Here is a 10,973-nt window from a genome sequence, read left to right as displayed (position 1 = left end):
TGACAACAAGGGTGTTGTAAGTGCTGATGCACAGTGGCTTTCAGCAAATGTGAAAATTTGAGTTTTTTTGTATATTAATTTTCTTTTTATAGTTCACTAGCTGGACAGGGCCCGCTCCGCTGCGCCTTCTTTAACTCTCTTTTATCTATTTAGGGTGGGGGCACTTTGCCATACCATGCATGGTCGTGTAAAAAATTCTCCCAAAGTGGTGTCGCGCTGCGGCACACCGTACGGACTTGGCTATAAAAAGGGCCCTTTATCGTTGATAAACTCAACTTGAATCGCAAAGCGCTCATTGATGTATGAAAAGTTTGCCCCTGCTCGTTTCCTGGGCTAATTTTTACTCTACTCCCAAATGCCTTTCTTTTGAGCCCCATAGTACTGTAGTGGTAAATATTTCGGGTTTAGGGGATATCTCGAGGGTGGTCACTTGGCCTTTAAAGTAAATATAAGATTCGTGCTCTACTTTCAGAAACATTTCGTATGAGTCCCATAATGGCATGATCGGTGAATAAGTTGTGTTTGATGGTGGGGTGGACCCCAGCCCGAAAATTAATGTAAATTTCCCGAAAATTACTAAATTTCCACCCCAAATAGTGAAGAATTTTGGGGTGGGGCGGCTCCCCATACACATGGCTCTATATTGTCGTGATTGGTCTATATATCCATTTGACGGGTTTTGGGCTGTCCCCCGTCCCCAACAATAAAAGACATGTTTTTTGGTGATTGTTAGAATTCAAAAAATTTCGAAATATTCTCCGAGAAATGGAATTTTTGAAATTAGGATAATGAGAAGTGATTTTTAGGGGAGACATTTCGACTTAAATATGGATATCAAATTCATGTCCACTCCCAAATCTCTTTACTTTGAACCCCATTTTGTCATGGTCGGTAAGTATGAACCGTTTGGAGGGTGTTTTGGGGCTGGGGAGGCCACCGGCACTTTGCCCTGAAAATAGATATCAAATTCGTTCTTTACTCCCAAATACCGTTGATTTGAGCTCCATATTGCTATAATCCGAAATGAAATTCAGTTTAAGTGGTGATTTAGGGCATACTCCCAAAATGGGATATCAAATTCGTTTTCAACTCTCAAATACCTTTTATTTGAATCCCATATTGCCATAATGGGTTAATTAATCTATTCGACGTATTTTTAGGAGGAAAAGAGCCACCTTGACTGGAACGCATATGCTAATGTAATATTTTTATTCTACTCCCAAGTATCTTTCATTTGAATCCTATATAGCCATGGTCGGCTGATATGCCCATTTGGGGGTATTTGAGGGCGAGGCGACCTCCCATTACATGGAACTAATTTTTTATGCCATATTTGTAATCTACTGCCGGATACTTTTTCATTTGAGTCCCATATTGATAGGAACGTCCAATATTTCTGTTTAGAAGAGTTTTTGGCGGCCCGCTGGGTACATGGACCCACAATTTAATATGATTTTCATTTTCTAGTCTCCAATACCTTCCATTGCGCCCATCAGTCCTCTTTTGATTTTGGGTGACGTTTTTGGTGTAAGGGCGAGGGTCAGCCACCATCCGATATCTAAAAATTATATAACCTATAGGTTTCCTTTTTTTGATTCTACGGATCAAACAAACAAACCGAGTCTCATATAGTCATGATGAGTCATATGCCCGTTTGGGGAGTTTTTAGGGTTTGGGGTGACCCCCTACACTTCGATCTGATTTTGTATGCCAGATTCGTAATCTACTCCCGAATACCTTTCATTTAAGCCCCATATTGATATGGACAACCAATTTGTCTGTGTTTAGACATTTTGGGGTTAGGGCGATTTCCTGGGTACTTGGACACAATTTTTAACACCATATTCGTAGTATGCTCTTTAATACCTTTCATTCGATATCCATATTGTCTTTATCGGTCCACTTGTGATTTTGGATGGTATTTTTGGGGTAATGGGGAGGGTCCGCCCCCTTCCGATATCAAAAAATTATAAAGCTAATTTTTTCTTCCTGACCATATTTGTAATCTACTCCCGAATACCTTTCATTTGATTCCCATATTATCGTAATCGTCAAATAAACCTATTTTAAGGGGGTTTGGGGCTAGGGCGCCCCCTTCCCCAGGTACTTGGACCCAACTTTTATTATGAAATTCGTATCCTACTCTTGAATACCTTTCATTTGAATTCCATATTGAACTGGCACTGAGCGCATCGAGAACAGTGGCTGAAATCTGTAACCACTCTTCTTAAAAAGTAGTGGAACGGCAAAGAGAGAATATCTTAATGACGGCTTTCATAAATATTTTCCCAAACAGCCAGGCACCTTTTAAACCTCAGCAGAACGTATTTCTGAATTAACAAGTAAAAGCGTGCTAAGCTCGGCCGGGCCGAATCTTAAGAACCCACCACAATCGATTCTGCTAAAAATTTATACAAAATAAATTTTAGTTGAAGGGCATAATTTTATTCTACATACGAAACTTCTGTCAAACCAGCAACAATGAAAGCTCTATTAACCGAACAAGGATGATGGAGGGACTGGTTTACACGGGAGCCATATCAGGTTCTTGACCGATTTGGACGGTACTAGACACATTTGTTGAAAGTCATAACAGAACACTATGGGCAAAATTTCAGCCAAAACGGACAATAATTGCGGCTTCCAGGGGCTCAAGAAGTTAAGTCGGGAGATCGGTTTATATGGGAGCTAGATCAGGTTCTTAACCGATTTGGACCGTACTTGGCACACTTGTTGGAAGTTCTAGCAGAATATTACGTACAAATGCTGGCGACATTTGCTATATAAAAACTTCTCCCCATAGAGGTGTCGCTCTTCGGCACGCTGTTCGGACTCGTCTATAAAAAGAAGGGCCCTTAATGATTGAGTCGGACCGCACTCATTGATTTGTCAGAAGTTTGCCTCAGTTCCTTAATGGAACTGGACAAATGTGCACATAATAGACGCATTTATTGTTTTGGGATGGAAAGTTGTAAAAGGTTCCTCGACAGCCCTCTTCAATACGGTCCAGATCGGTCTACATTTGGATGTTGCTGACATATATACCGATTTAAGCTTTTTGAAACCATACAAGTTTAACTTGACAAATTACATTTGCCCGTACATAGTTACGCTTCATACCGCGCTAATTACAATTATCGGTCACTTTCGATTCGATCTGTCAATCGTATATGCTTCGTGGATACTCTTAGCTGATCTACGATTTGTTCTGCCGATACAAAGGGATAGGTTATTTTTTCGGCTACTTCATTCCGTCACACAAACCTGCCTCGTATGTGCTTGAGACTACTCCCCGAATACTTACTGCTGATTCGATCGGACACACACACACATACACGGCTTGTCTTCACTAGTATACCCATATAAACTCCTCTAATGGGTTGTGCAAAAAGTTAAATCGAAGAAGGGTGTTTATTTCATTGTTTGTTTTTTATACCCTCCACCATATACAATACATATAGCCGATCTGGGATCTTGACTTCTTAAGCCTCTAGAGGGCGCAATTCCTATCCGATTTGGCTGAAATTTGGCATGAGTTGTTTTCTTATGACTTACAACAACTGTACTAAATACGGTTCAAATCGGTTTATAACCTGATATAGCTGCCATATAAACCAATCTGGGATTTTGACTTCTTGAGTCTCACGAAGGCCTAATTATTATCCGATTTGGATGAAATTTTATACAACTGCTTCCTCCATGACCTCCAACATACATATAAAATATGGTCTGAAACGGTCTTAAGCCAGATACAGCCCCTCTATAATCCAATCTCCCTATTTTACTTCTTGAGCCCCTAAAAGGCCCAATTCTTATTCGATTTGGCTGAAATTTTACACGTATACTTCTACTGTGGTCTCCAACATTCAATTCAATTAGCAAAGCAATTCTTTTCTTTTATCCTTTGTTTTTCTAAAAAGAGATACCGGGAAAGAACTCGACAAATTCGATCCATGGTGGAGGATACATAAGATTCGGCTCGGCCGAACTTAGCACGCTTTTACTTGTTTTCAATATTGTGGATAATTCTTAATCAATCAGTTTTTGTTAGTGTTCTTAAGGTTGGATCTTTGCTGCTATCGGTGTGAACTCTCAGATGCTAGGGAGGGACTGGTCATAGTATATAAGTGACAGTGTCCGCAATCGAAAAAACTTGTCTCAACATATTTAGATCAAGGTGTTTGCCCAGCGATTCGTTCTCATTCGCGATTCGTTCGCAACTGCGATCCATTTTCATCTGCACCCTGCTCGCATTCGCGATTCGTTCGCATCGGCAATTCGTTCGCATTGGCGATTCGTTCGCATCGGCGATTCGTTCCCATTCGAGATTCGTTTGCAATCGCGATTCGTTTGCAACCGCGATGCGTTCGCATACGCGATTCGTTCGCATTCGCAATTCGATCGCATCCACGATTCGTTCGCATCAGCGATTTGATCGCATCCGCGATTTGATCGCATCCGCGATTTGATCGCATCCGCGATTTGATCGCATCCGCAAACAGTCAATGAGAAGATTATTGAGTGTTGGTGTGACAATGAGTGTTTATTTCATAGTTTTTTTTTTTTTTTTTTTTTTTTGCCCAAAATTGTGGATAATTCTCAGTCAATAAATTTTCTTTAGTGCTCTTAAGGTTGAATCTTTGCTGCTATCGGTGTGAACTCTCTGATGCTAGAGAGGGACTGGTCATAGTAGATAAGTGGCAGCGTCCGCAATCGAAAAAACTTGTTCAACATAGTTCAAGGTGTTTGCCCAGCGATTCGTTCTCATCCGCGATTCGTTCGCATCCGCGATTCGTTCGCATCTGCGATCCGTTTTCATCCGCACCTTGCTTGCATTTGTTCGCATCAGCAATTCGTTCGCATTCGCGATTCGTTGGCGTCCGCGATTCGTTCGCATCGGCGATTCGTTCGCATCGGCGATTCGTTCGCATCCGCGATTTGTTCGCATACGCGATTCGTTCGCATTCGCCACTCGTTCGCATCCGCGATTCGTTCGCATTCGCAATTCGTTTGCATCCGCGATTCGTTCGCATACGCGATTCGTTCGCATTCGCGAATCGTTTGCATCCGCGATTCGTTTGCATTCGCAATTCGATCACATCCACGATTTGTTCGCATACGCGATTCGTTCGCATTCGCGACTCATTCGCATCCGCGATTTGTTGGCATTCACGATTCGTTCGCATCCGCGAATTTTTCGCATCCGCGAATTTTTCGCATCCGCGAATTTTTCGCATCAGCGATTCGTTCGCATCCGCGATTCGTTTGCATCCGCGATTCGCTCGCATCCGCGATTCGCTCGCATCCGCGATTCGTTCGCATCCGCGACTCGTTCGCATCTTAAGATAGCATAGCCGGAAGTAGAAAACTTGTTCTCACATGCACCCTCTTTCTGCAAGAAATCTTTTCCGGTTAATAGAGGCATGCATAACCGAGGTTCAACTCTATGTATATCGATCTCCCGATTTAATTTCTTAGGCTCATAAAAGGTAAGTTTCTTAACCGATAAATTTGTTTCAATCATTTGAGTTAGACCCTTACATAGCCTTCTTGAATATGGTGGAGATCGGTCTATGTTTAGATATAGCTGCTTTGGGTTCATAGCACAGCTCAGTTATTTATTTTATTGCAAGGCCGAATAAATGTAGCGCGAAGCGTGTTATTTTATTTTGTTTATTTTTAGTTTATTTTATTTTATTTTAATTTATTTTTATTTTATTTTATTTTATTTTAATTTTTTTTTTATTTTATTTTATTTTATTTTATTTTATTTTATTTTATTTTATTTTAATTTATTTTATTTTATTTTATTTTATTTTATTTTATTTTATTTTATTTTATTTTATTTTATTTTATTTTATATTATTTTATTTTATTTTATTTTATTTTATTTTATTTTATTTGATTTTTTTTATTTTATTTTATTTTATTTTATTTTATTTTTATATTTTTTATCTTTTTTGTTTTTTTTTAGTTTCATGTTCATTATATTTATAATTGTTATTTTTTTAAAATGTTTTGCTTATTTCCTTTAAAAAACGAATTTCTCCTTCTTATGCATCAACACTTACCCCATCTTGTGCAATATTTTCTGCTTGCTAACACATATCAATAATAACAATGAAAAAATTATTTGTAACAATAACTAAAAAATTAATCATAATAATTATAGTATTTATAATAGTAATAATATACGTAAAGCTTTCTCTTTGGCTTCATCACAAAGAGAGTGAGTGTGATATTTTGTAAGAATAACATAGAGGGCTTTAATGATGAAAAAGTTTCATTTTAGTTAAGGCTGGTTGTAATTCTTTTTTTTAAGAACTTAAAAAAAGCTGTTTTTTATGTTACGGTTGATGTTGTTGTCACTTTGTGGGTAATAGGAAAAGCTTTGCAACATAATTTTGACTATGAAATAATTAAGTGTTGTGTATTTCTTTTGTGCGATTTCAAATGTGAGTTTTCTCTTTTTTGTGAGAGAATGATGAGATAGCTAGAGAAGGGAAGGGGATAGCTTGAAAGCTTGAGCAAAAGCTTTAAGCTTTAAATACACCAAAGCTTTTAGGTATGCCATCAAAGTAAAGCTTAAGTTAACAGGGCATAATGCATTCCGCCTTCATTGCGATCAAGTGATCACCATAGTCATCATCTTACTTGTGGCTATTTGGGAATATTTTGTTATAATTTTTGTTTTTGTTTTTGTTTTCTAAATCTTTTGTCATAACTACTTTTAAAAAATGTCAGTCATATCATATTTGCATCAAATTCTTTTCTTTAAAATTAAAATTTGGCCTTTGAATTTCGAGATTGATAATAAATTTCGATTTGAATCTTTTCTTCGATTTTTGTTTCATTCCATTCATGCTTCGTTTTGTGGTTATAGTATAGGGTATTAGGAAGTATAGCCTACTACATTTTTATACAGTTACAGGACAATAAATGCCGTTTTTGGTGGTGGGTGTTTCATTAGCTCGTGTGGACAGCGGGTGTTTAGAAATCACTGATTTCTCCCTCAGTCTCGGGATAAGTACAGGTAAAGGGATTCATTAGCCAGGTGCACAAACCTTTCTCCTGTCGCTTCTTTTTTACGGTAATGCGATTATGATGCTCTTTCGATAGGCCCGAGGTAAAACTGCTCTCATCACTATCGCGCGCTGTGGCCACACTGTGATAACCACTTTCAGCTCTGCGAGATATGCCTGAATGTTTGGAGGTGCGCGGTGTTGAACTGTCATGGCCACTATCGTAGGCCTCGGAGGAGGTATTCAAGGGCAACAGAGGTAGCTGGGATTGTGTGGTTATGGGTAGGGATGTATGCAATTGTGTGAGCACCACATCATCATGTTCTTCCTGCTCATGATCCAAAGAGGATCTCTTCGAGGGAGAGAGCAAAGCCGATTTCTCATCAACTTCACAGATATCCTCATGCTCCAGCACAAAGGGTTTCTCAATTTTGGGTAAATTAGGATCTGAAGCACCATCAGGATGTCGCAGAGAGGCATACTGTTCCATGCCTGCAATTTGCATAATGCCATTCAGACTCGGCAGACTTCCTTGGCTGGGGCTTCGTGAAGGTTGTCTGTGGAATAGACACAAAAGCACATGGGACTTTTATAAAAAAAGATTGTTCAATTGGCTATAGATTTTTTTTAGATGTGGAGTTTTTGTTTGTCTTTGTGTTGGTAGATTAACTTACCTTGGGCTGGGTGGTCTATAGGGTGGTTCGCTGCATACACTTCCTGGGCCGGTATTAAAACGATAGGCCGGTTCACTGTATACACTACCTACATCGCAACCGCTGCGAAAAACCGGTGTTACTTCGGCCATGGCCAGCTGCGAGGTAAATATCTCACGTAAACGCGCTAATTGGTCAAATTGATTTCTGGAAGAGAAAGAAAAATAAAAACAGATTCAAAGACAGATTCAAAGTTTTAAGCGTATATTTTTGTTGCTGCGAATTTCTTCTCCCCTGCGAAGTTATTTTGCCTCAGCGAATTTATTTCGTCACAGCCAATTTATTCGCCACTGTGAATTTATTCGACAGCGAAATTATGCAACACTGCGAATTTTTGCAATGCACCAAATTTTTCGCCACAGAAAAAATTTTTTTTGGTTCGAATTTATTTTGCTACTACATATTTTTTCGCTAGAGCGAATTTTTTGGCCAATGGAAATTTTTTCGTCATTGTGATTTTTTTCGATATTGCGAATTTATTTGTCACTGCGTAAGTTTTAAGTGCATATTTTTGCTGCTGCGAATTTCTTCTCCACTGCGAAGATATTTCGCCACAGTGATTTTTTTCGCTTCAGCGAATTTTTTTTTCGACACAGCCAATTTATTCGCGACGTTGAATTTATTTGACATAGCGAAACTAAACAACACTGCGAATTTTTGCAATGCACGAAATTTTTTGCCACAGAAAAATTATTTTTTTCGGTTGGAATTTATTTCGCTACTGCGAATTTTTTTGCTACTACCTATTTTTCCGCTAGAGCGTACATTTTTGTTGTTGCGAATTTCTTCTCCACTGCGAAGATTTTTCGCCACAACAAATTTATTCGCCACAGCGAATTTTTGCAATGCAACAAATTTTTCGCCTCAGCAAAATTATTATTTTCAGTTAGAATTTTTTTCGCTACTGCAAATTTTTTCGCTACTATATATTTTTCCGCTCGAGCTAAGTTTTTCGCCAATGCAAATTTTGTCGTCATTGTGAATTTTTATTTCGATATTTCGAACTTATTTGTCACTCCGTAAGTTTTAAGCGTATATTTTTTTTGCTACGAATTTCTTCAAAGCCAATTTATTCGCCACGTTGAATTTATTCGACACAGCGAAATTAAGCAACACTGCGTATTTTTGCAATGCACCAAATTTTTCACCACAGCAAAATTATTTTTGTCGGTTCGAATTTATTTCGTTACGGCGAATTTTTTCACTTCTACCTATTTTTCCTCTTGAACGAATATTAACCTGGGAATATTTTGCTACTGTTTTTTGTTTCGCCAATGCGAATTGGTTTGCTACTGCAAAATTATTCGTCAATGAAATTTTTTTGATTTCTTGCCACTGCAAATATGTTTGCAATTTCGTACTATGCGCTCTTGCAAATTTATTCGCTCGCGCGAATTTGTATGGTACTAGTGCTAGTGCAAATTGGTGTGCTACTGCAAATTGGTTCGCTATTGCAAATAGGTTCGCTAATGCGAATATGTTCGTTAATGCAAATGTGTTCGCTAATGTGTTCGCTGATGCGAAAGTGTTCGCTAATGCGAATGTGTTCGCTAAAGCGAATGTGTTCGCTATTGCGAATGTGTTCGCTAATGCGAATGTGTTCGCTTATGCGAATGTGTTCGCTAATGCTAATTGGTTTGCTACTGCAATGTGATTCGCTACTAGAATTGGTTCGCTACTAAAATTGGTTCGCTACTACCAATTGGTTCGCTACTGTGAATTGATTTGCAACTGCGAATTGGTCCGCTACTGCAATTCGGTTCGCTACTGCGAATTGGTTTGCTACTAAGAATTGGTTCCCTTATGTGAATGGGTTCGCTACTGCGAATTGGTTCGCTACTGAGAATTGGTTCGCTACTGCAATTTGGTTTGCTACTTCCAACTGCTTCGCTACTACGATTTTTTTCGATACTGCGAATTAATTCGTTCCTCGCGAATATTTTCGCTAGTGCGAATTTTATCATCCCTAAGAATACCATACATATTTTCGCCATTAAAAATTGATTCGCCAAAACTGATATGTTTGAAATTAGGCATTTTGGGCTTTTCCGAATTTATCATCAAAGCGAATTTTTCCCAAATGCGAATTATTTCACCACCGCAAAAAAAATCCCCACTGCGCTTGGGTACTTTTACGCAGCCGCAATTTTATTTGCTACTACGAATTTGTTTTCATTTCCGTATTTTATTCGCCACTACGAAGTTTTTCGCCAGTACAAAATTTTATGCCAATGTGAGTTTTTTCGCCGCTGCGATTTTATTCGCTGCTATGAATCATTTAGCCACCGCGACTTTTTTGCTAATGCGATTTTTTTATTTGTGTTTGTGTTTATTTTTCTATACGATTTTAATTCATTAACCGCGAATTTATTCGCAACTGGGTATTCATACGCCATTCCGATTTTTTTGCTACTACGATTTTTTTTTGCGTTGCAATTTTATTGGGCACTAGGCGTTTTGTCGCAATTGAATTTTTTTTTTTAATTACGAATTCAATTTTCATGGCGAATTTTTGTTACTGCAAATGTATTCATAACTGCGAATTTATTCTTCACTGCGTACTTTTTGCCACTGCCAATCTTCTATCGCTGCGAATTTCTTAGTTACTCCAAATTTGTCGTCTAATGCGAGTTTATGAACTACCGTGAATTTATTTATCATTGCGAATTAAGTGACGATTTATTCGTCACTGTGACGATTTATTCGTCGCTTTGAATTTATTCGCTACGGCAAAATTTATGCGCCGCCTCTAATTGCGAATTTTATTGCCACTGCGAATTTTTTGGCGCTCCGAGTTTATTAGCCGCAGCGAATTTTTTCACTTTTGAAATATTTTTCACTAATGCGTATTATCCTACAGCGATTTTTCGCTATTTGCAATTTTATTCGCCATTGCGAATAAAAAAATCCAGTGCAATTGTGTTGCAGTCCTGGATTTCCTCGCAAGTAAATAATCCCTGAGGAAGCCTTGGCTGTCCTCCCTTCAACCCCCTGCAATGTATATTCAGCTTACCTTGTCCTATCACCCATGGCACAATCACTAAACGCATCGCCAGCCATATTGAAACTGGACACTATGGACATATTCTCCACGTGACTCAAAGCCGCCAAGGGATGGTCACTGTTTTGAAAAAAAAGAAAAAAAGCGCAGAAAAGAAGACAAAAAAAAAAGAAAACACCATGAATTAAAATTTCTTGCCATCACAATAGTAAAACCTCATAATGAAAGTTAACAAGG

The 10,973-nt window shown here is 38.4% G+C and overlaps 1 protein-coding gene across 2 annotated transcripts in view; it reads right to left on the bottom strand.

The window, feature by feature from the left end:
* Positions 1-6,032: 6,032 nt before the first annotated feature.
* LOC106080951 (kinesin-like protein CG14535) overlaps positions 6,033-10,973 on the bottom strand; it is a 436,783-nt gene continuing 431,842 nt past the window's right edge. For both annotated transcript variants that reach the window (XM_059365110.1, XM_013242579.2), the window contains 3 exons: positions 10,749-10,856; positions 7,697-7,882; positions 6,033-7,579 (listed from right to left, as the gene is read on the bottom strand). In XM_059365110.1, the coding sequence (XP_059221093.1) occupies positions 6,991-7,579; positions 7,697-7,882; positions 10,749-10,856 (883 nt within the window). In that variant the 3' untranslated portion in view covers positions 6,033-6,990. The remainder of the gene's footprint in view (positions 7,580-7,696; positions 7,883-10,748; positions 10,857-10,973) is intronic.

This window comes from Stomoxys calcitrans, chromosome 3 (genome assembly GCF_963082655.1).
Source record: "Stomoxys calcitrans chromosome 3, idStoCalc2.1, whole genome shotgun sequence".
NCBI classification, from domain to species: Eukaryota; Metazoa; Arthropoda; class Insecta; order Diptera; family Muscidae; genus Stomoxys; species Stomoxys calcitrans.
This window is presented reverse-complemented; position numbering and strand designations above follow the sequence as displayed.